We start from the raw sequence: 24,788 nt of genomic DNA on the forward strand, positions 1-24,788 counted from the left end.
ATTCCCCAAATATATTTTGCCAACAAAACTTGCCAGTTAAATGGACCGGGGTCCTGATTCTGATTTTCTATTCGCCGATGAAAATAATATTCTTCGATTAAATCTGTTACCATTTGCATTACCGTTTAGACGGCATTTATCATCGTTCTCAGTGGTAAAAAGTAAATCAAAATTAAGACTCCCGAAAAAATTAAATTCGGGATAGTGAAATATACGGGATGTCTCTCAATCTTGTGAACATGCATTAAAATATCGCCTTCATTTTCAATCTATGATGAAAAAATCACCGTGTTATCCATGTTATCTGCTTTCATTGTTCAAACTCCAACGCTTCCGCGCTCTCGGCACGCTTTCCTTTGTTTCGAAAAATAAGCATAGTTGACCGTCTTTAGCAATTTTTAGTCGATGCCATGATTTATTTACCATACCTCCAATCGTTCAGAAATCAAACTTCACTTAACCTAACCTAATCCAGTACCCATAGAATGTGAGCACAACCATAAACCAAATTTTCACGATACCGAGATCTTGACCACTAGGAATGCCGATAAAACAGGGACGCGCCACCTGGTGGTTAGTATATATATTTACATCAGTAGAATCAGACATAGAATCTTCACATATTCCCGTTTGTACGCAGCCCTGCAGATTCAAAATATGCAATAGTTGCAATAGTAAATATGTATACATATTTAAGGTAGTTTTAATTAGATTCATGGTCTACCGATGAGTGATTTGTATTTAAAATAAAACAGCATTTAGTTGATGTAATATAGAAGATGATTATTCTAAAAAAGTCCAGTTGCTCGAACGAGTTTCAGATTATAACAATTGTAACAATATATTTCAATTAAAATACATTAATATATATGTATGTATGATAAATATGTACACACTTAAGGTAGATTTAATTAGATTCATGTTCCAAAAGAGTTTCAGATCTATATAACAATTGTAACAATATATTTCAATTAAAATATTTTAATATAATAAATGTGTACAGTACATTTAGGGTACATTTAATGAAATTCATTTTCCAGCATTGAGTGATTTATGTTTGAAATAAAAAAGTATTTAAATGACATAATATAAAAGATGATTATTCTAAAAGAGTCCAGTTGCTAAAAAGAGTGTCAGATCTATATAACAATTGTAACAATATAATTTAATTAAAATATATTAATATGTATAATAAACATGTAACTTAGAGCAGATTTGATTAGATTCATGTTCCAGCATTGAGTGATTTATAATTTGAAATGAAAAAGCATTTAGATGTCATAATATAAAAAATGATTATGCTAAAAACGTATAAGATACATATAACAATTGTAACAATACATTGTAATAATATAATTCAACTAAAATCCCTTTCAATTCTGTGTATATATCCATAAGAAGATAAAGACAACCATTACTGTAATAATACATTTGTTAAAATTTCACGTAAGTATAGTGACAGCTCGTTTCCACACCACCACTAGGGGTAGAGCATTCAGTGCGTTTTTTTTTATACGTGGTATCCCCAATAGGCCTATTCCACGAAGAAGAAATGTAAAATTGATCTCAACGAGATTGACAAATTTGTTGTTGTATGCAATCCAAATAATGAGAGAAGAAAAGGAGCAAGAAGAATCCCAATTACCACAAAATGTAAGATCTTCAAAATTCTACAGTTCAATTCAAAACAAAAATTCCATGAAGGAGTACTAATAAAAGCAATGATCAACAACTCGGAATGAAACTCTATTTTAAAATAAAACGAGAACATAACGAAAACGTCTGAAGGAAATCTTAAAGTCTTGATGCACTTTGCCTTCACTTTGACTGTGAGCCCAGAATTTGCGGATAGAATAATATTTGACAAATTTTACACCGTGAAAACGAAAAATGTAACTGACTCAACTGGACAGTTTCAGATTAGTTTTTTTTCTCCAAAATGTGGCATCCGACTAGATGTCAAACATTACGATTTGTCACTTAAAATTGAGACAAATGATGACAGAAAAATGCTTTGTTTATTAGTTTGAGTCTAGCATTTAATTTTCACATTGTAATTAATGACATTCTCAATGTTAGTGCATACTGGTATACAGATATACTACATACTAATAAACTATACACGTATGAGACAATTTCAATACAGGTTTACAGCCAATGTACCTAAACCAGATCTAAACAATTAAATGTTGATTTTCCAGTGGAGTCAATTAAACTCATTGACACGAAACGGATGAGAATATAACTCGTATTGAAATAGACAAAAAAAAAAAGGGAAATTGTTAGCTGAAACAGAAGAAAATTTTGATTAATTGAAATAGACAGAAGGTTTTAACTAGCTAAAACAGAAGAAAGATTTGATTAGCTGAAACAAATAAAAGGTTTGATTAGCTGAAACAGATAAAAGGTTTGATTAGCTGAAACAGAAGAGATTTAATTGGCTGAAACAGAGGTAAGGTTTGATTAGTAGAAACAGACAAAAGGTTTAATTAGCTGAAATAGAGGAAAGGTTTAATAAGCTGAAACAGACAAAAGGTTTGATTAGCTGAAACAGAGAAAAAGTTTGATTAGTAGAAACAGACAAAAGGTTTATTAGCTGAAATAGAGAAAAGGTTTAATAAGCTGAAACAGACAAAAGGTTTGATTAGCTGAAACAGAGAAAAAGTTTGATTAGCTGAAACAGATGAAAGGTTTAATTAGCTGAAACAGACAAAAGGTTTAATTAGCTGAAACAGACAAAAGGTTTAATTAGCTGAAAAAGATGAAAGGTTTAATTAGCTGAAACAGATGAAAGGTTTAATTAGCTGAAACAGATGAAAGGTTTAATTAGCTGAAACAGACAAAAGGTTTGATTAGCTGAAACAGACAAAAAGTTTGATTAGCTTAAACAGAAAAGATTTAATTGGCTGAAACAGAGGTAAGGTTTGATTAGTAGAAACAGACAAAAGGTTTGATTAGCTGAAACAGAAAAGATTTAATTGGCTGAAACAGAGGTAAGGTTTGATTAGTAGAAACAGACAAAAGGTTTAATTAGCTGAAATAGAGGAAAGGTTTAATTAGCTGAGAAACAGATAAAAGGTTTGATTAGCTGAAACAGAGAAAAAGTTTGATTAGCTGAAACAGAAGAAAAATTTGATTAACTGAAACAGTCAAAAAGTTTATTTAGCTCAAGCAAAGGAAAGGTTTGATTAGCTGAAATAGAGGAAAGGTTTAATTAGCTGAAACAGAGGAAAGGTTTGATTAGCTGAAAGAGATAATTTCCACAAGTACAGTGATAAAATCTATGTCGAGCCCAACATGATATTCGCGGCAACAAAATTTAACTCGATTATTTTTAATAATGACATAAAATTGCATATTTTTTTTGATCATTATATATTTCCCACCAAGAGTTATTGAAATAAATATTTTGTTCGACTGGAAATTATAGGTATCAGTGTACTTGTAAAAAAAATTGCTGGAATAAAAAGTAATACCATGGTTAAAAAACAAATAATTTTGTACACCTCAGATATATTTCAAAAATATCTGGGCCAAGGTTCTTCACAATCAATCTACACTCTGCGATTTTTATCCCCGCGCGTTGAGCACCGGCTTATATATGCCGCGCTTTCTCTCATAACCACAAAGTATCAAGTGGACGCGCAAAAGGCGCGGTCAAACTTGAAAACTTGTTTGTTGATAACAAAATTGACTCAACAGCTGAAAGCTAAGCATATGCTTCACTTTCCCACGTACTATTAGCGAAATCGATGCGCAAAAGGCACGAGCAATCGATTCGCATTATCAATTGTCGCGTTAAAAGTGCGTCCGGTTTCAGTGATTACTCGGCGCACAAAAAGGCGCAATCGAATGAATTGTCAAAAAGTTTCTTATATTTAGAACTTGTCGTGAAAACTCTGTAGAAACCCAATCCACATCTACGTTTTTTCAAATCAAATACACTGCGATGCGGGTTGTTGTTCTCAGATACGAATCAAGTTCGGGAGGGAGGTTGGAGAGCATGCATTATTGTGTGGCGTGACGGTCGGCGGTCCTCTTCGACGCGAAGTCTTCGAGCTCAGCATCTCTCCCTATCTAGCATACCACGGAACGCGATAGATAGTCCAGAGATGCGTTTTGCCCATTCAAACGATCACAGAGATTAATTGAATGTAATAATGATGGATAATGACTAAATAATTGAATTGAATAACAACTGGTAAATAATTGCAGAGTGACAATAGGTGGAACATTCAACCTCCTTAATATTCAAATACTGATAAATGGTCTAGACTCGTATACAGCGTCTTTCAATTGTTTCGGGAGAATAATTTCTGTGATCGTTTGACGCTGTGGATTACAAAAGTTAATAACATCACGGTACATCGCGACCTTCCTACCCTCGCCTGATTCCCAACGGAACCACCCAACGGAAATGTTAAAAAAAGATTCACACGCACATCCACATCAAACCCCGCGACGGATCCCAAAACGACCACCTACCTCCCCGGTTACCTATATTCGATCTAAACGATTCTCCATTTTTTCCAACACACATCACTCTTCCTCATTCGCGCCGTGGTCACTGTCACTTACTTTTTCGTTGATTACCTGTAGGGAGCAAAATGTTTTTGTACCATAGGCCGCCAACTCAGAATACAGTATCGCGGTTGTATCACGCCAACTCTAATATTGTGTGCATTATTTTAGAAAATACTGGCAGACTATCGGTACACCAACCTTTTGTAAAATGGATTAAAAACATCCTGTATGCCAATCAGCATTTTTCTAAACGAGCTAAGCTTACAGTTGACAGATACTTGTTGCTTGTTAAAAAATTGAAAATGATTCATAATACAAAATGCAATTTCATTACGTTACTTTATGCTGGACTTTGTAGTTTCATTAATTCAACAATAATGTGAATAATTGAATACATTTAGACCTCAGGTGAAACCACCACTTAAACGACATAATTGTTAAATTCAAATCTAGATTATTACATCAGTAGCGAAACACGATTCGATCTTGCGATTTGCGAATGAGTGATGGTTACCTGTCGCGATGCTCATTCCACATTTAGCAACGTGTAAAATTTCTAACTCTAAGTAAGCTACGGTATATGAAAGTGCAAAAAAAAAATGATTCAATTGAAAGTTAAGCACCGTTGCGATTGCGAATGAGCCTACACAGCTAAGAAATCGAAGATTGATGTATTATTATTGTTACCGCCACGCCACGTGACAGGGGAATACCAGGGAAATATCCGTAACCTAACACATGCAAACTCACCAATTTTCACCTTCACCGGGCTGCTCCACACTTCAGATGTAGTAGTTCCGGTAGATCTCAGGTTGAATCGTGAAGTGACGCACTTTTTACACTGCAATAAGAATATAACAGAATAATACTCGTGCAATATACTTGGATCAGATTTTGTTTCATTAGAAACTGTCTATTTCAAACAATTTTTTTTTCCACAATATTCAGTAATTTTTTATACACCGATACATGAACCACAGAATCAGTAATAGAAAGTATTGAAAATTTACTACAGTTTTCTTGAACGTAATTAAGAACTAAATAATATTGAATTTCAACTAAAGGTCAACTTTCTTAGAGTGAATTTAGCGTGATAGTGTAATCAAAAATGATCTTGATCACGTACCTGTTTTTTATTTTCCAACAGCACTGAGGCCTGGTTAGATTTTGCATTTTATTTTGCGACGTTTATTGCTGGGCTCAATTCAAATAATCGCAAATCTCAATTAGTCATGCTGCAGTCTATTTCTGTAATCATATAAAATAACACCAAATTTTGTTAATATTTCCAAATATTTATAACGTTAAAATCGATCTACTAATCAAGCATAATTTAATTACTGTTTTCAAAAAAAAAAAAAAAATAATACGACGATTAAAGAACAATTAATCGTTTACGTTTCTCGGTTTTTACCGTAATATACTTCATCCTCGTCAGACGTATAATAAGAATAAGAACGTACAGAGTTATTCGAAAATAAGTAACGTCGTAATATATGAATTTCTAAAAAAAAGATACTATAATAGAATACGAAACGACGTATAGTAATATCAATTCTCAGAAAGAAACGCGAAGGAAGCTTGAATTTGTTGATTCGTAATTCCAGGAAACACTCACAATGATAAACACAAATCTCGGTATGTTTTCGAAGGGTAAGCTGCACCAGCCGCTACACAAAAGCGCCACTATTATGTAAACAATGCATCCTTAAGCTCACCGACATTTTTTCACCTAACTTGTTTTCAATACGCAAGAATCGGTACTAAAGTGACCTATACGTGACAATTGCATTTTATAGACCCGTGAGAGCGCTATGTGCGATCCGAAATCAGAAACGATGATTCAAACGAAGGTCATCTCCCGCAAGGTCCGTTTTATCAACCCAATTCACCGTACAACCGAAGTATCTCCTCATAACAATAAAAAAAATAATACGCATGTTAAGTTATTCTGAAGAATGATCGAGATTACTGTTGAAAAACCAATCTCCGCTGACTATTTGACTCGCTAACAGATTTGTAAATTCGGTATCGACGCAGGCCGGTGACCGTTAGAATCTACACGGATAATTCGTAATACGTACCTAACTTCAAATTGCTGATTTTATATCGAAAGGTTTTGCAACAGTCGATATTGCGTTAGTTACCAAAAACCCGCGGGTAAAAAACAAAACACAACACCCTGCGGACAGAGGCAACTTCAAGTTACTCGTATGATGGTTAAATGCGACGAATGTAACTCACCTTCAACATTTGCAGGCTGTTGTGATGTTAATAATACTTTGATTCTTTGAGCCACTTCTCTGCATGTTGTGTAGTAATTACCGAATGTCAATTACTAGAAATATGTACTGATTATAACACTGCGATTTGGATTCTACCACGCTGACGTGCGCAGTTCTCTTCGAGCTATTTGAATCCGAGCAAACTCTGCTCTTCAGACGCGACTGCCGACGAGCACTGACTGGAGCCGAATAAGCGCTGCGCGACGCTTGCTCGCCCTTTTAACCGGCATGTCGGACCGGTATCGATCGGTCGAACTACGCTGCGCACGGCAGTTGCGCACAACACAAACAGATTTTGCATGTCGCAGCGGCAGTCGTGGATTTGAAAACCACGAACGGAAAGTCATGGGAATTTTTTGATTTTTCACGACACATTGACAAGCTTGGATGCAATGAAATACGTGTTGAGAGAAATTTTGCATAAGAAAAGAATCGAAAACTTTATTTTGTAAAACGTCGACATCATAGGATTCAGATCGATAACAATGTTACCGACAATTTCAACAGGCTCTACCGGCACTGCAGAATACGACTACTGATTGACTACGGTCTGAGTGCGTTCCGAAATTAACCTCCGCGGTCTTGTTAAATGCTAAGGGAATCTATTATGTCTTTTGCAATATCGAGTTAACGATGAAAGTTCGGCGTCTGTCATAGGACGGAGAACTAAATTTCAAATGTTTTTCACCTTTGATCAATTTTACAAGAAATTCTCTTGAATAGCACTATATAAGAAAGCCTAGCAATTAAGTACATCGTATTACGGGAATCTCGCAAAAAATTTACAAACACTTTCCGAGGCTTGGCTGGCGTCGTTAGAAAAAAAAAAAATTGTCTAAGGTTAGGAATGTCATCTAGCAGTGAGAAAAATGACAGGCAATTAAGCCTCAACCTGATCAAGAATTTGAAGTCTGATTCGAAGACTGAGATTTGTTCGTCTTTGACAATTTTGAAGAGAGACTCAAAATGTCAAAAACAGTTTGTCTTGGATGGAGGTCTTATTCTATTGGTTCAACTTTTTCACACCGAAAGTCTCAAGATTTTGGATCTATTGTTGAGCGTCCTGGCTAACATGTGCCTGCACGCATATGTCAGGATAGAGGTAAATCTCTTCTGAGTTTTCAAATTTTTTACCTAAAAGTTCTTTAATTAGCTAAATATTTTATGTAATCTCAAATAATTTGATCTTAGATTCGTAGCATAGATCCTGCCGCTGAGGTGACGAGCATTTTGAAGAATAACAAGTCACAGAGCATTCAATGTCGTGCCTGCAGGTTGATTGGAAATCTGGCTGAGTGTTCCTGGCATGCTAAAGCTTTGTGCCAGGCAGGTGTTGTTAAAATTATTACCAATATATTGAAATCTTCAAAGACAACTCGACGTGTTCAAATTACAGCCGTTAGAGCTATCAGGTAAAGAAACCCTTGGGCTGTACAAGGTACTTTTGTGTCAGTAATGCGGTATATTATATTACTTTGGTAACTTCAACTGTACTCTGTTGAAAAAATTACTATACAAGTTTGTTTAACACAGGTTGGTTTGTACTATTGTACTCACAGTTGTACATTACTGCTTTACAGGAATATATGGACCTCGACCAAAAGCAGTCACGAAGAAATTTTAGAGGCAGGAACATTTCGTGAGATAACAACCATATTTGTACTTACCAATGAAGAAAAAGAAGAAAAGAGTAACCAAGATTTAATCCATGTCTGTCTGAAAGCTATGCTAGCATTTGTCCAGACGTCAGACCCACGATGTGGTTCTCAATTACGGGAAGGGTTTAAATGTATAGTTGATCACAGCCAAAAAAAGAATGAAATGGCTATCAAATGCTTGTACGTTCTTTCTCAAATTGCGGAGTATCGACCATCTTTGGGAACATTAGGTGCTGTCGAATGTATTGTATCGTCAATAGCTGAAGATAGCACTTTTTTGTGGGAATTGTTGGGAAGTCTGTGTCTATTTTGTCGAGAAGCTATTAATCGCGCTCGAGTACGATCGGGTACCGGTGAGTTCAAATTCAGAGGTCCAAAACTCAAGAATTATGACTTCGACTACCTGCGAATGGGGTTGTAACAAACAGCGGTCATACTTGGGAAGGTCTTGGAACCACATTCTTAATTTACAAATATATTACAATTGCCATCAATGATAATAATGTGATTTGTTGCCATAGCATTGAAACGAGATTTGAGAGAAACTACAATGCATGATTAAATTATAAATTTTTATTTCTGCTCCATAGGTTTGGAAGTCATGCTGGGCATTTTGAAAAGACCAGAGCACGACAGATATCATCCTATGTTGTTACATGCTCTAGCACAGTTCGTATATGATGATCCAAGCATTTTGAAAATGATCAAAAATGGTCTGTTGGATGTACTGATTATGAAATTGCAAGAAATGACAGCAGAAAGTACGGTTGATGATGCAGAACGATGCACACCAAAAAAACGAATTGCTTCTAGTCCTTTGAACAGTGGAACGGAGACCAAATTTAACAGGAGCGAATTTGGGCGGTGAGTTGTGCCACTACACACCCAGTCAGGCTAAACAAAGATACATCTGAGAAAATCATTGCATTAAATTTAATGTAAATTGCGTAATAGTTGATCTTGTAAAGGTGAAAAGGTGAAAAAGCTACGATAATTATGTAAATACCAGGTACAGCTTGGACTACAAGCAAGATGACTGGAGTCCAGGAAGTGCTAGAAGTATGTGTTCATCACCACCGAGCACACCACCCCTTCAATCCTTCTTTGAGGACGATACAAACAAAACAGATAGCAGTGCCGAGGAAAACTACAGTCCAGTATGCAGCGACACTGAATGTGCTGAAAATGATGAAGGTGCTAAACCATTGAAATATGCATTATTTATTCCAGAGAAAATACATTGCTCATTTAATAATATTTTAATGAGTCAGATGACGAGGTCGAGTCTACAAAAAGCTGCTCATCCATCATCCTGGAATCTGCAGCAGAGTCAAACGACTTTGGCGATGCATTCAAAATGACGACGATGAGGAAACAAGCTGACGTATGGACATTATCGCTGCTAAGTCGTTTGAGCCATTCAGATGAGCCAGTTGATAAGTTGGCTGACCCTTCAACGATCCAGCCATTGATCGCTTATATCCGAACAACGAGAAATAGTAGAGCGTCAAGAATACTAGCTAGAATTATTAGGCAAGATAATCTTTGTTCATATGTACTATGACGAATTCTCGTAATAACAGTGAATTTTTTCACATTTCAGGAATAGAGCCTATTTGGTCACACTGTTAAAGCAAGGATTCGTCTTCGAACTGCAAACTATGCGTGGATCGGAACAATACACTCGGCAGCTGTGTGCATTGGCAGAAACAGGTTGTGCCTTGGGCGAACTTGCTTCGATATTACTCCGTGGTCAAGAAGTTCACAAATTTACTATAGCTGTGTCAATCCCGTATTTAATACAGTCCAAGGATTCACTTCGAACCCTGTTGAAAACGCACGATGGTTTAACCTTAGTATTTCGGGTCTTGGCTGACAAAAGGCACTGTTTGCATGTAAATGCCATCCACGCCGTTTGTCGATTGGCTAATGCTCTAGACATTCGGCCGGAATTGGTCGATAGAAGCCAAGGGGAAGGTGCGGCTCGAATTGACTACTCAAAGAATTTAGAATACCATTTAAAGCCTGCAATAGTGACGTTTGAACTAGATGATGGAACTACCGTAGATGCGTATCGGAACGTTCTATGTAAAAAATCTGAGGTCTTCTCCGCAATGTTGGAAGGGAATTTTTATGAGTCTGGTAAACGCAGAGTACACCTAAAGAACACATCCAAAGAAGGTCTAGACACGTTACTGCTAGCAGTAAATGGTATTCCGTACAATGAAAGAGATATCGAATCCTTACTAGACGCTGTACTTTTAGCTGATAAGTTTTTGATGCCAGACATTCTCGAATCGTTGATAGAACGATCCCTTTTAAATATCAATTTTCAAAATATTAGCCGCACATGGCACTGGGCGCGTACCAATTCCTGCCATGAGCTTAGACTTGGTTGTATAAAGATATTTTTAACTGCAAAATCCACCAAGTCTGAGAAATTGGACGCATTCGAAGATTTTTCAAAAAGTGAGCATTTTTCACTGTTCATCGATGATGTCGAACAAGTACTAAAGACTGGACTTTCTTGTCATTGAATGGGTCATGGCAAAGAATAACACGCAATTCATTGAATACTTTTTTCTACAAAATCTCAACCCAAATTAACGGCTGCTTATATTGTTAAATAATAGATAGGTTGAGCTATGATGCGAAACAATCGAAGTCAAAGTGATAGGAACAATTCGAAAACGAGCTGGCAATACCATAAAGTTAAGTAGAATAGGGACAAAGCTTGTCAACAACCCAACAGTGCAAGAGAAATGGAACAAATTACAGAAATTTGACAGTAATGTTAGTAATACGTTTCAAAGTGTGACCTGAATCCTAAGGTAATTGTAAATTTATAATTGTAAGCATGTTGAGGCAGGTAACTGACAACTTTAACAAAAATAAACTTCAAATATAATAAATAAAATCCTTGTTCAGTCATCCCAAAATCGTGCATGTTAACATAAGTAGTGAATTATTCACTTTAATTAAACATTTCGAATTATACGTATGCATATTGAACCTTCTAAAATATGAGTCAACTCTACTTTCAAACTTTTCAAATACATGCACAAAACGAATTAGGAAGCGATATTCCCCAAAGATGATCATTAAAGTGAATTTGAATTACCCTATTCTATCGTCGTATTATTGCGATTATACGCAACAGTACGAATAACCAGTACTCATTGTCAGTGCCAGTACGTATAGCACGTATAGCAGTAGTCAACATGATCATAGGTAGTGCTCGTTATTGGGACTGGTTGAAACCGTTTAACGAACTTTGGCGAGTGTAGCGTGCGCCATTCTTCGCCGAGGTGGGACAATAATTTAGCTACTAGTTACTCCAGCCTTGTCATCTTGTCATGTTACCAAACTTGAAGTGTTCAGTCCAGTTCAGCCCATCTTCCGCGAGCTGTGAATATAGTAAATGATAAAGGTCGTGATAATTAATCCAGTAAAACGTGACCGTGGTCAGTTCGGCTCGACAAGTGGTGACAGTCTGCGGCATTGATTGTTGCTTCCTCTTCAAGCAGCGTAGCGACAGTGCGATTATACTACCCATGTTTATCTGCCGCGGCAATCGAATACCGATAAGTCATCGTTACTTTACGCAACAGAGTGGAGACGCCGAACTCAGTAGCCGCCAAACTTCGCGTTGAGTCGCTTTTTCCGATCCCATCCTAAGAATTTTTGGCAAAGATGGATACCGACGTAGAAACCTGTCTCAAGGATTGGAATGAGCTGACGCAGGAGTACAAAGTCTTGGAGGTACGAAGAGCTTTGAATAAATAAATTCACAATGATAGACTTTGAATTCTTTAGGTTAGGATAAAGGGTGTACAGATCTTTGAATTTCAACTAGGTCTGCAATTATTTCCCAAAATACCTTCCTACGTACAGACTTGGTTACTTGCTTATCGCGGTTTTCGTTAAGATTTTCCCAAAATTTTTCCCTCTAATCCACATCCTCGTAGATAAACATGCTTTGTGTGTTACAGGCGTTGAACAGAGAATACTGTACAAAATTGGAAGAGGTGGGCGAGCTTCAGGCAAAATGTTTGCAGGGAATATCGCACCAGCGATATAGAATGAAGGCGATAACCAAGTCTCTCAGGCAGTGAGTTGAAAGACTACATGATAAAATCTCAGAGAAGCGAACATGTCGACAAATTTTTACTGTTGTCTATCCCTTGTCAGATTACATGCTAGCGACGTGCGTCAATCTTTAGACAAGGATATTAATAGACGACTTGAACAGTTGCACGAAATGGAACAGATATTGCCAAAACCAAACGGGACTTACTTGAAGATCATACTTGGCAATGTCAATGTTTCAATATTAAACAAAATGGACAAGTGAGTATTCTCCCTCTGGTGGGATTTAAGTTTCAAAATCAAGTTAATTTGGGATTGTTCCACAGGTTTAAGTACAAAGACGAGTATGAGAAATTCAAGTTGGTTCTGTCGATGATCGGCTTTGTCTTATCTGTTGTTAATCTCTTCACCAATGTGCGGTAAGATCTGTTGATCAGGATGATGTTATCATTGTACTTTATAACAGCTATCATAAGTAACAATCAAGATAACTTCCGATCTATTCATCTTTCAGCACATTGGAGCTAAGCTTCATGTTTCTCTTGGTTTGGTACTACTGCACATTGACAATACGTGAGAGTATATTGAAGGTCAATGGATCAAGAATAAAAGGCTGGTGGCGTTTTCATCATTTCCTGTCAACGGTAGTATCCGGAGTTCTATTGGTTTGGCCGAATACAGGTCCTTGGTATGCATTTCGTGGCCAGTTTATGTGGTTCAACGTCTACATCAGTGAGTAATTACTCTGATATTTACCTTTCGATGTGTGTTCCCATTTTTTCCCAACTTGCGATATTAATGGATTGTATTAATCTGGTAATCTGAAAAATCGGGGATATTAAAAAATCAATTTTTTTAATCGCACTAATTAATTTTATACAAATATCATATGTTATAGGTGTGGTTCAGTATCTACAGTTCCGATATCAACATGGCGTATTGTATCGTTTGAAGGCACTGGGTGAGCGGCACAATATGGACATAACAATCGAAGGTTTTCATTCCTGGATGTGGCGCGGACTGTCTTTTCTTCTCCCATTTTTATTTGTGGGCTATCTTTTCCAATTGTTCAATGCCTATACACTCTATAAGCTGATCTGGCACCCCGAGGCGACTTGGCATGTACCTGTATTGAGTTTTACATTTCTTGTGCTCTTTCTAGGAAACACGATAACTACCGTTATGGTTATACCCCAAAAATTACGCGAGCGCGTCCGAAACAGCTTGCCAGGTGTTTTCTCATCAATCACAGAACGTAGAAAAGAGGCTACTGTCAAAAAAAACACTGAGAATAAATCCGAATAAACTAATTGCATCCGAATGGGCTTTTGGCAATTATAAAACATGGTCCCAAACCTCGTAAATGCCACATTGCTACTCTAATAAATTTCAAAGAAATTGTTCTACTCAAGCGGGTTACTAAGATTGAAAAAAATTGCGTGTTCAATGTAATTGTCAATAGGTTTTTTTTGGTAGCAGTTTCTGGTGACTCAAAAATATTTTTTTTGTGTTTTCATATCGTGATTTCATAGCATTCTGAAAATGTGTCAACATCCATCAGTAACCTTTCTAATTACGTTGTATTGTAGGAATCTTACTGTATACCGTAAATGAATACAACGCATGTGTACCGTGTATGTACGACAGGCTGTGTTATACGATAATTCTCTACGTTTAATGTATTTAATACACAAAGTGTATGTGTAAATAACAGGGAATTGTATAATTTATCACTTAACCAAGCAGTCATATCGTACAAGAATTGTGCGAACTTGTTTTCCATACTTTGCCTTTAGCGTAAGAAATATAATTTTTTTGTAGACGTATGTACGTATGTATGCATGCATGTACGCAACCACATTACACGACATTGCTATATATGCAATATTCTGTTGAAAAATGAAATGTGCTGTGATTTTCATGCGATATCAACATCGTCGGTGTAATTGTTATTGATTATGGTATATGCAGTCCCACCTTTACCGACTCACAGTGGGTAATTTTCCCGAAAATGTTATTTATGATTGCTCACAAAAAATACAGGAATTTGTTAAAATAAAACCATTTTTAATGACAATAGTACACATTGCATTATTCATTTATAATATCTACATTCATTAATGTAATCACTCTAGTCCAGTAACGGAACAAAATATCTATAATACAATTGTTTCTACAAAACTTTACGATTCTACGTGTCGGTAATTGTCTGAAACGAGTTATCTGAGGAGCGCTTCGAGCTTTTGGTTTTATTATGTAAGTATTTGTCTGGGTATCTACTCCAGTAACTGGCCAACTCCTGTTGAAGGATTATACTGAAGATAATAATTGGTAAGAAGGTAAATAAACTTTTATCAACTTCATCATAACAAAAAGATATAAAATTCCCACGCTTACTACCAGAGTCAAATGAAAGACTCTACTCACAATTACCAAATCGGTAACACCACCTCGCAAAACATCGATAAACCAGACAACTAAGAAAGGCTTTTACCGCACTTTTCATGGTGTAAGGCATTTCGACATCCTATCATTATTATTACGAACCTGAAACTTGCCTGAGATCGTGACCATAACCTTTTAGCCCGGAGATTTAATAACTGTGCAGACGGATATTGACCCGTTTAAAGAAGTGTGCGAGCGTAAAAATTCGACATATAGTCAACGATTGATGTATATTTATTTAATCTTTGAGTGACGATACTGCATTTTTGTTATCCACTCTAGGGCGGGTCGATTTAAAGTAATAAGTGAGGTTAAGCTCGAGGATGTCAGGGCCTAAGCCTGATGTCGTGTATCCACTAAGGGTACAATACTGCGGAAATTGTTCCCTCCCCATCGAAGTAAGCATAAGCTACCTCCGATATTTTATCTTTCCTGAAATCTTTGAAGTGTGTATGCACACTACAAAGTGAACATTAACGGAACACTCCGGACATTCCAAGCGTTGAATACAATTGACAATTATTCTCCCGAACTTTTCACAGAGAATTGGAGTGTGAACGATTATTCGAGATATGCTCAAGTCGAGTGACAACCGTTAGATTACATTTGTCCTGTGTTATATTTTCGGTAGATGTTTAACCTTTACAGGGCTGGCCTGGCTCCTTTTGGAACCAGTAGGTAACTCTGAATGTCCACCAGATGTGTGAACTATTTATGTACATAAATTATACCTTCAAAAAAATATCAAATTCCAAGGGACAAATGTTTGCCCTCTAGAGATTAATAAATGATCGTATTGTATCACTATTCAAAATCACGACACATAAAAAAGGCATGAATTATATTGCTATTTCTGTCACTCTCAGATTGTGTTTCCTAAAAATTTCATTTACGTAAAAACTGGTTTGCCTCGAAAACTTGTTCGGACACACTAATTCGTAACACGCTAGCATTTGGCATATTTGGAGTGTTCCATGTAGGTTGACTCTGTAGGGCAGCGAATAGACACAGTGTAAAATCATTGCTTTGGACTCGAAGTTTTTTAATTATCTAATACTTCCACTAATATTGCCTCAATAATCATTTTACAGTATTGCGAATATTATCCAGAGTATGAGAAGTGCAAACAATGGCTGGAGAGAAACCTGCCTACGGAATTCGAAAAAGTTAAATTAGGTATGCGTTTTTTAGTTTTTCAATTTGAACATCATTCTGGCATCCAAGGTAATCTCATGTTGCAGAGGATGCAGCAGCTGAGTCGGGAGGTGGGGAAGATGAAAAGAAGCGACAAAAACGAGGTGGTAAAGGGATGTTGAAAACTAAGAAAAAAGAAGACGTACCAAAATTGGTAACTGTTTCAAGGGCTCCAAGAGGCAAGAAGAAGTCTGTCACAGTTGTTACAGGTCTCAGTACATTCGGTACGTACATTGGGAAACATGCTATATCTTGTCCAATATCCATAAGCTGAAACAACCCAGGATCATTGTTGTTTGGCACAAGTTGTAAAATAATAATATATCGTAGAGCACAACAGCCAAGTAAAGGTGTTTTGATTTTTTTTTGCAGATATCGATCTCAAGGTAGCAGCTAAATTTTTTGGTAGTAAATTTGCATGTGGCTCCAGTGTAACAGGAGACGACGAAATAGTAATTCAGGGAGATGTCAAGGATGACTTGTATGATGTTATCCCTGAAAAGTGGCCACAAGTGAGTTAAATTGGATATATCTGCAAAAATAAGCACTTGAATAAAATCCACTCATTATACACTTATGGTTGTTTTTTCAGATTGATGAGGACTCAATAGATGACCTTGGAGATCAGAAAAGATAGTGGTACAGCCATTTACGTATGCTAATTGATATTTTGTCATTACCTTGGATGTTTATTATAAATAAATGTACATAAGATAAGTTAAATGATCATCAGTTGCTAGCCATAAAACACGTCTTACTGGTTAGCATCCATTTCCACATCGTTCGTTTTATCGTTACCCAAGTGTGTCGCGATGACTTGGAGCAAGGAGTTTACTTCGTCTTCTGTTAACCTTTCCTCACTATCTTCGATTACCTGTATATAATTGTGTTTCATTCATGTCTGGCCTAAGTGAACATCAATAATAACTTATTAGTATACAAATGGTTACCAATTGAATTTCAAGTGCAGTCGTCGGACACAAATTGAGTAGGGTAAGCTTTTCACATTTGGTCAACTTGAAAGCTTGGACTGCTTTTAAAAATCCTGTAATCGATTCTGGTGTATGTGTCTTAGATGGCGTGTCCTCCAGGTATCTTATAGTTTGATAAGTAATCGTAGCCAACTGATTATGGGGCTTACGATGCTGCTTGTTGGATTTTGCCCCTTGCAAGATGTCCAATACCTCGTAGTTGCTCAGGTATCCGACACACGCCTTTCGCCTTAACAATTGGAATTTTGTAATAATTGATGAAGAAACAAGGAGAGACGGGTGTCCGCCACTATCCACTCTACTCACAATTCCATCTTGTTTACGGAATTCCAGTAGGCCACCAGATAGGTTAGGCTAGTTTCGAATCAACGATATGAACGCGGACCGTCTTGGTATTTGAGAAAAAATTGAATTTGAGGACGGTCAGTTTCATCATCTCGGACTGGAAATTTATTATACTATAATTAGATGAGCATCATCATCATTCAAACTTGTGTACTACATGCGAATACGTATTTTGTAGATATCCTTTACACACAACACGTGAAGTACAACATACAAACCATACAGTTGCGTTCCAAAACTTAACTGACCCAACTCTAGTCAACTCTGGCGTAATATATGCTCTAAAGCACCGAGTGTCAGTCTAACAACCCTGAAGATGGCGCTTATCGTTCCACGGACGTAATTTTATCGTATTTAAGAAAAAGTTATCGTATTTTTGGATTACATTGAAATGTATCATAGATTATGTATAGAATATTTTAAATGCTATTATCGTAACCGTATATTGCACCCAATACTCAATTCATCTTTTATTTTATAATCCTCTCTCGTGTCCGTCACTCATACGGCGCGAAAATTGCTTATTCAAATTTTTTTCTAAAATCAAAATAGTGAGATGTAATTATCGGAGTTGTACGATACTTGTCGTAGGGTTGCTAGCACTGACTATAGTCTATTCGGGTATGTCGGTAAATAGTGTTTGAGATGCTTCAACCAGTCTTAAGTTGGGGGAGGGCAAAAGGCGTGCCACGGCCGACAGCTGATCGGACTACTTCGCGTATTAATACAACTCGCTCACCAGATAACTTGCGGCTGTACGATCAGACATTTTCTAAAGGGGGAAAATTGCGTGCTATTTTTCGGAAACGTTATTCAGTTATTGCACCATTGTCCGGGCGGTTGTTTCGATTGCTGAGTTGAAAATTCTGCGGTAGAGTCGGGGTATTGTTATGATGTAGAATAGGGGCAATGCATCGCTCTGCAGATGTGGAAACTTGTTAAATTTGTACCAAAAAATACAAACGCTTTGTGGTTCGTCGCGTATTGATCTCTCACGGCGATGTGGAGTCTTGTGTTATGTTGGTACTGTACCATTTTGTTTGTAAACTAATACTCACTACAAAGATTAATTCCAACCAAATTACGAATAACTGATTGTGAGGATGGAGATCGTTGGGGATTACGAATATAATACGAAAGACCTGATCGGCCACGGGGCTTTTGCCGTTGTCTTCAAAGGCAGACATCGCAAGGTAACTGAAACGGGTTAGGCGATCGCACGCTCATTGTAGCTTTCATTGTCAACTATTCGTTGCCTCTTTCTTTACAGAAACCTAATTTCGTTGTCGCCATCAAGAGCATCACCAAAAAGAGTCTTGCCAAGTCACAAAACCTCTTGGGAAAGGAGATCAAAATCCTAAAGGTCAGTGAACCATCGTCGAAGATATATCCGTGTGTTGAGGGATATACGAGTAAATTTTGAAAGAAGGAAAATAAAAATTCTCACAAATTTATACCAGGCACGCCGCTGCGCCGACGTTTTTTCTCCGGATCTATTTTTGTTCTGTCGAGTGAAGTACAGTATAACCTCTATTATCCATGTCATGCCCGAATGGGTTTCCCATCTGCTTCCACCTTTTCCTACTTTCTACACCAGTTGTTCATTCACAACTGTTATTTTGACTATTCATTTTTTACGTTCATCTACGTAAACTACACCCCTGCTGAGTGAGCGTAATCGATGAAGTGTTTAATGCCCTTTAGCGATCATCTTTCAATTCCAATGTATCTAACATAATGTAATCACAACGTCATTACAGGAGTTGACCGAGCTTCATCATGACAATGTCGTTGCACTGCTGGATTGTAAAGTTCGTACCCCATATTATCAATAATAATTCATAAATTGCAAATGAATCTTTTTGAATCTTTTAAACAGTCTACTGAACTAAATTACAGGAATCTAATCACAATGTCTTCCTGGTTATGGAATATTGTAATGGCGGTGACTTGGCAGATTACTTGAGTGGTAAGTCTTTCAAATATTCCAGATCATACTTGTTAATTTAACATTAGAATGAAACCTCTGGTATACGTTTCGCAATTGTATTTAACTTGTAATTACTGTTTTAAAAGAAAAAAGTATGGGTCAGAATTTTTTTTTTTTTTTTCTCATAGTAAAGGGCACATTATCTGAAGACACAATCAGAGTGTTCTTGAAGCAGCTTGCTGGTGCCATGAAAGCTCTACACGCTAAAGGCGTTGTTCATCGTGATCTCAAGCCTCAAAATATATTGTTAAGTCACTGCTGCGGGAAGGCTTGTCCACAGCCCCATCAGATTACCCTGAAAATTGGTAAGTTCAAAGAAAGGTGCTCAGAATACGATATCTGTGAGTGCATCTACCAACATACTGCAACTGTCTCCGTCAATTGCTATCTACATTTTTTCTCCTGTGGGTTTTTTCAGTACATGTTGTAATAAGATTGCATTTTTCAGCGGACTTTGGCTTTGCCAGATTTTTGCAAGATGGCGTAATGGCTGCAACGCTGTGTGGTTCACCAATGTACATGGCACCTGAAGTTATAATGTCTCTGCAGTATGATGCCAAGGCTGATCTGTGGTCGTTAGGAACGATTGTGTTCCAATGTCTCACAGGCAAGGCTCCCTTCCAAGCGCACACCCCGCAGGCTCTGAAACTATTCTACGAGAAGAACGCCAACCTGGGCCCAAAGTATATTTTTCACATTTAATTGTTAAAGTACTCTAATTTAATGAAGGCACCTAGACTTACTATCCACTTGAACTCCATTTATAATAAATAGGGTTCTTTAAATTTGTACAAGTTCATACAATACGTCAGTCAAGATTAATTATCCTGAACCTAACAGTAATTGCTCTTTCAGAATTCCTGTTGGTACGTCACCAGAACTTTCAGATCTTTTGGTTGGCTTGTTACGACGCAACGCCAGAGATCGCATGCCATTCGACGAATTCTTCAATCACCCATTCTTGCAAGGACCCAGGGAGAGCGTCAGCCCTCTACCGGCTGAACTTCCCGCCTCTCCCGGAGGATTAGCGACAGCTGATACAGAACCTGGCAGTCCTAGATCTGTTCCAGAGGCTAACAGCCCCTGTTCTAGTCCAGATGATGATTTTGTACTGGTACCAAGTGATCTCAGCAGTGATACTGACAACAACACGCCACAACCAATCAAGTAAGACTGCTGAATTTTTAACAAAATGAGTTAAGCAGTGCAGAATAATAAATAGTATGATAACTTTGGGACACAATCATTTCCAGATATGTCAAACAGAACAGTCGCGAAGCTGTTAGCCCTCCGAGACCTAGTTTTCTTCCAATATCTGAACCAATACCAGTACCAACCCAACGTCATATAATACAGCCGTCATCGCCATCATCAAATCGGTCAAGAGTCGAAGGTGGCAGTGTGCCTAGGTCACAGCCTATAACAATGAGACGTAGCAGCGATACCCGCCACAGCTATGCTCCAGACATCGGTTCGCTAAGTCCACCAAGCGTGCAGTTTGTGATTGGAACTCCACCGGGTAGAAGGTAAACCAATGCAGTTATTATATCGATCAATAGAACTATCGACCCTGCGTTGGTTAATGAAACTACAATTGATTTCATAAATTGGTCAATGACTCATTGCGTTTTCTGTTCACCCTATATTTGTAGACTAAGTGAAACGCCTCCACCTCCAAGCACGTGGCAGGTCAGTCCTGTGGCGAGACATTCCTACTCCCATACATCCAGTGGCAGCTCACCACTGCGACGATCTTCAGGCAATAACGGTGGATCATCGCCTCTGCTCACCGGGCCTTTGGCAGTTTTAGGATCTCCAACTACCAGAGCTCTACAGGACAACAACAACACTCTTAGGCATTCACCTGTTATCCCTTTTGGTACTCGTGCTGTTACGTTGCCTGAAATATCTGGTGGGTCTCACTTCTCTTTCGGATAGTGTTTCACTTTTTTGATTTCCACCAAAAGAACATCACGCGAATGATTTTATGTAATAATTTTCACAGAAGCTGGCAGTTTTCAAAATCTCTTCCCTGAAACTAACCAACTCACCACAGACGACCGTCCACTGACCTTCCTTGCTCCGGAACTTCCGGAAGAAACGCTTTTAGAAAGAGAACACAACGAGATATTAGCCAAATTGAATTTTGTTGTCGCGCTGTGTGAGTGTGTCTGCGAAGTGGCACGGAGTCGCGCTGGTCCCCTTGGAGCTCCGCTAGGCTCTCTGGAGCAGGCAGGCGGTGCCGTGACTCGACGTCGAGCTGAGCAGGTCGTTCTTCTCGTTAGGGCGCTTCAGCTTCTCAGCTCAGGTTTGGGATTGGCTACCCAACAGTTGAAAGCTGGCAGACTGCAACCAACAGCTACTGTAAAAGAAGGTGCATAGTATATTTTTTTCCACTTTAAATCCGAGACATCTATCATCATAATATGCAACAAATCCCATCTCTTGAAAATATTCTTTCTTTATAATTCATGAAGTGATATTCTATGGCTAGATAAAAGCCATACTTAAATACTATGTGGGGTCACTTTGACACTGATATTTGAAAAATCATTTTTAATATCATCTCAGAATGAAATATCGACTTGTATTCGAAACAATACGGCATTACATTGCTTTGATAATTAACGATGCCATTATTTCTAGTCGTCAGTGTAATGAACGATAAGTTCCGATCGTGTCTTTCCGAATGCAAACAACTCAACAGTGCTGGGCTATTGAGGCAAGCTGGTGCAACTGCAGACAAAATCCTCTACAATCATGCTATTCAAATGGTAATTTTTCAGACATTTTTACGTCTTAATGCCCAAACCCATTGGATGGTCAGTGACAATCACTAATAGAAAAAAAAATTTCAGTGTCAATCTGCAGCACTTGACGAGCTCTTTGGAAACCCAGCAGAATGTTTCCAGAGGTATCATACTGCTCAAATACTTCTGCATTCATTATCTCAACATGTCAGTCATAGCCAAGACAGGGCTCTTCTAACTAAATGTAAGTTCAACGTTGACTGAAGATATAAAAATTTAACAAGTGTTAATCGTCTATACCTGGTTTACGCAATGACAACAGTCAAGACTAATAGCCACTTACATTTTTAGATAAGGATGCTGTCGAGAAGAGGTTATATGTTCTACAACAGCAAGGCTACATCTACGCGACGGATCCAACGTAACATAAAACAATTTGGCCGCCAAATTATAAATTCCCGCCCAACTTGTATTGTATCCCGCAATTTTAATTAAAAAAAAAAAAAAACTCACCTGAGTAATAAAGCAAGACGGCTCTCGCATTGCTGTAGTTACATATTACTTACTATAATTTGATGAATCATAAGTCTTTGAAACGATATGTAAAGGTCTTTTTGGGTGATATTGCTTAATTATCGTTGAACGCTGATTATACGATATCTACGCATACATCCGTGCAGGTACACCTTATCTGTTGGAATACCCATCGAATTCTATGATTGTCGAATACAGTTGGCGATGTGAAACCGCGCAAGTTCAAGCTAATCAAAAACAATATAAAATTTTTACAACAAACAAGCCAAAATATAATGCAAAGTATGAGTGGGCGATTCGTTTTTAATTTCATATTTACAAATTGCTTGGTGAGTTGTATGATTTTCACATCCGCTTCATGATTGAGACTTTCATTCTAACCACTTCATACGAAAGTTTTCCAAATCGAAGGGTTGAAATCACACTCTACTGGTGACATACATTTTGTATGTATGCACGCGTTTACCTCTGAGTAAAGGTATACTAATAGTACATGCCTGTGTATGCGTGTTTATTACATGTATTGCACTTTATCCGTGGTTGCAGGCAAATATACTAACGTTTCTTTAATATCAATTAATAGACGTGTACTGAACGGCCGTACGTGTCCTTGACTAAACATAAGTTTGAAAAAGAGTAGCGAGCAATGATCAGCAAATAAAGGGTTTAGAAGGTGCGTCAAATTCATACATAGTTTATTCGCCAATAACATACCGATACCTGATACCATGTATAGAATTAGTAAAATATAATATTAATAAACTTTTCTTTATGATTTGTTTCTTCTTACCGGATTCAACATATTCCTATGTTCATATCGTGAAAAAATATATAAACTTGTATAGCAAGAAGTTCGTACAAAATTTACCTGACTTGTATTACCGCAGTCAAAATTGCTGTAAGGAAAAATGGGAATAGTGTCCCCTTGAAATTCTTCTGTGTCGTCAGACACATTGAAGAGGATTGTGCCATGTCTGGCAGCGTTGTGATGACAAAATTCTAATCCTTCTTGCCCTCTATCGCAGGAGTTGGATTATCTCTATAGATGACATAGTTCAAAGCTGTGGCCAAGGTACCCCACGCCAAATATGGTATGAGCAAGTAGCCGGCAGTTTCATTTACTTTGAAGAAAGCAACCGTTGTTACTGCGGTGCTGCCCAATAGCACCAATATTTCGTAAAAACTCTGTAAGATAAGATCCTTATGCTTTATTGCACTAAGATACCAACGAACCTGACAAGCGATGGAATAATTTATATATTACGTAAGCTGACCCATTTCAAGCTTTTTGCACCGAAAAAGATGGGAGTCCAGGCCCAATTCAAGCCAATATTTATCCCATAACTTATCAGGGGGTATCTCGCGTCACCCTCGAAACCCCCGCCGTCGCGCCAAACCAAATAGGATGCGTAACCCATGCCGCAGTAGAGGGTTGTCCAGACAGGGCCAAACGCCCAGTTCGGCGGCCGCCAATTTGGCCTGCGCAAGGTCTAGGGAACAATAGAGAATTACTCAAACAACGAAATATTGCAGCACAGTCAGTAAAAATGCGAGGAATAAATAAGTGATACATACGTACCAGTAGAGACAATGCAGAACTAATTCAGATGAAAACATACCTCATACCACGGCTTGATATTTTTCGTGGTAATTAAGCCACCGGCCCATCCTCCCAAATTTGGCAGAATGGTTGCACCAACAGCGGGCCAGACTATCTCTACAGGCATTTTGGTTTTAACCTTCTTTTTTCTCCGCAAGTATGTATGGCTTAATGACTTATATGTCAAATAGGCGGTGGTCGGCCGCAACGAGACTCGCGCACGTAAGTCCCACCGCTAGTGTACTTAACAGCTGATTCTCTAGCTAATAGCACCACCACCACCATACCGTGGTGGCAAACCTTGTTATCATCATGAGTAATGATGATAAGTGAAACTACAAACTTTTGGTTACGCAACTATGGCGTCACTCGTCAAACCGTA

At 37.8% G+C, this 24,788-nt stretch overlaps 6 protein-coding genes and 1 long non-coding RNA gene across 10 annotated transcripts; 5 read left to right on the forward strand and 2 right to left on the reverse strand.

Moving 5' to 3' along the window:
• The first annotated feature begins 843 nt into the window (after positions 1-843).
• Positions 844-23,618, forward strand: LOC124410585. The gene is made up of 3 exons (XR_006929609.1): positions 844-875; positions 17,463-17,466; positions 22,881-23,618. It is a non-coding gene; the product is annotated as an uncharacterized LOC124410585 (long non-coding RNA).
• Positions 7,577-11,381, forward strand: LOC124410547 (armadillo repeat-containing protein 5). 2 transcript variants are annotated; one of them, XM_046889009.1, is made up of 7 exons: positions 7,577-7,911; positions 8,001-8,221; positions 8,390-8,820; positions 9,058-9,331; positions 9,477-9,661; positions 9,739-10,000; positions 10,071-11,381. In XM_046889009.1, exons 1-7 carry the CDS (start codon positions 7,657-7,659, stop codon positions 11,002-11,004), a joined length of 2,562 nt encoding a protein of 853 aa, XP_046744965.1. In that variant the 5' UTR covers positions 7,577-7,656; the 3' UTR covers positions 11,005-11,381. The 2 variants fall into 2 exon arrangements, with proteins under 2 accessions (XP_046744965.1, XP_046744966.1); XM_046889010.1 differs by having other exon boundaries at positions 7,578-7,911; positions 8,390-8,598.
• LOC124410567 (transmembrane protein 120 homolog) lies at positions 11,853-14,290 on the forward strand. Its single transcript, XM_046889048.1, has 6 exons — positions 11,853-12,229; positions 12,460-12,578; positions 12,659-12,817; positions 12,883-12,975; positions 13,071-13,288; positions 13,455-14,290. Exons 1-6 carry the CDS (start codon positions 12,161-12,163, stop codon positions 13,859-13,861), a joined length of 1,065 nt encoding a protein of 354 aa, XP_046745004.1. The 5' UTR covers positions 11,853-12,160; the 3' UTR covers positions 13,862-14,290.
• LOC124410575 (density-regulated protein homolog) lies at positions 15,016-16,912 on the forward strand. 2 transcript variants are annotated; one of them, XM_046889056.1, is made up of 6 exons: positions 15,016-15,063; positions 15,284-15,399; positions 16,093-16,177; positions 16,243-16,419; positions 16,568-16,707; positions 16,788-16,912. In XM_046889056.1, exons 2-6 carry the CDS (start codon positions 15,325-15,327, stop codon positions 16,830-16,832), a joined length of 522 nt encoding a protein of 173 aa, XP_046745012.1. In that variant the 5' UTR covers positions 15,016-15,063; positions 15,284-15,324; the 3' UTR covers positions 16,833-16,912. The 2 variants fall into 2 exon arrangements, with proteins under 2 accessions (XP_046745012.1, XP_046745013.1); XM_046889057.1 differs by lacking the exons at positions 15,016-15,063; positions 15,284-15,399 and adding an exon at positions 15,746-15,833.
• On the reverse strand, positions 16,844-17,631 carry LOC124410582 (DNA-directed RNA polymerase III subunit RPC9). The gene is made up of 3 exons (XM_046889065.1): positions 17,494-17,631; positions 17,146-17,416; positions 16,844-17,069 (listed from the first exon to the last, which is right to left on the reverse strand). Exons 1-3 carry the CDS (start codon positions 17,499-17,501, stop codon positions 16,950-16,952), a joined length of 399 nt encoding a protein of 132 aa, XP_046745021.1. The 5' UTR covers positions 17,502-17,631; the 3' UTR covers positions 16,844-16,949.
• LOC124410548 (serine/threonine-protein kinase unc-51) lies at positions 18,308-23,618 on the forward strand. 2 transcript variants are annotated; one of them, XM_046889011.1, is made up of 13 exons: positions 18,311-18,725; positions 18,803-18,895; positions 19,293-19,343; positions 19,432-19,501; positions 19,651-19,827; positions 19,971-20,205; positions 20,378-20,689; positions 20,776-21,048; positions 21,175-21,434; positions 21,528-21,896; positions 22,169-22,296; positions 22,381-22,516; positions 22,624-23,618. In XM_046889011.1, the coding sequence occupies exons 1-13, from the start codon at positions 18,636-18,638 to the stop codon at positions 22,695-22,697; spliced, it is 2,268 nt and encodes a 755-aa protein (XP_046744967.1). In that variant the 5' UTR covers positions 18,311-18,635; the 3' UTR covers positions 22,698-23,618. The 2 variants fall into 2 exon arrangements, with proteins under 2 accessions (XP_046744968.1, XP_046744967.1); XM_046889012.1 differs by lacking the exon at positions 22,381-22,516 and having other exon boundaries at positions 18,308-18,725.
• LOC124410576 (translocator protein-like) lies at positions 23,487-24,672 on the reverse strand. The gene is made up of 4 exons (XM_046889058.1): positions 24,589-24,672; positions 24,426-24,549; positions 24,081-24,296; positions 23,487-23,991 (listed from the first exon to the last, which is right to left on the reverse strand). The coding sequence occupies exons 2-4, from the start codon at positions 24,531-24,533 to the stop codon at positions 23,806-23,808; spliced, it is 510 nt and encodes a 169-aa protein (XP_046745014.1). The 5' UTR covers positions 24,534-24,549; positions 24,589-24,672; the 3' UTR covers positions 23,487-23,805.
• Between the last annotated feature and the right edge of the window lie 116 nt (positions 24,673-24,788).

Source organism: Diprion similis, chromosome 9, assembly GCF_021155765.1.
Source record: "Diprion similis isolate iyDipSimi1 chromosome 9, iyDipSimi1.1, whole genome shotgun sequence".
NCBI lineage: Eukaryota > Metazoa > Arthropoda > Insecta > Hymenoptera > Diprionidae > Diprion > Diprion similis.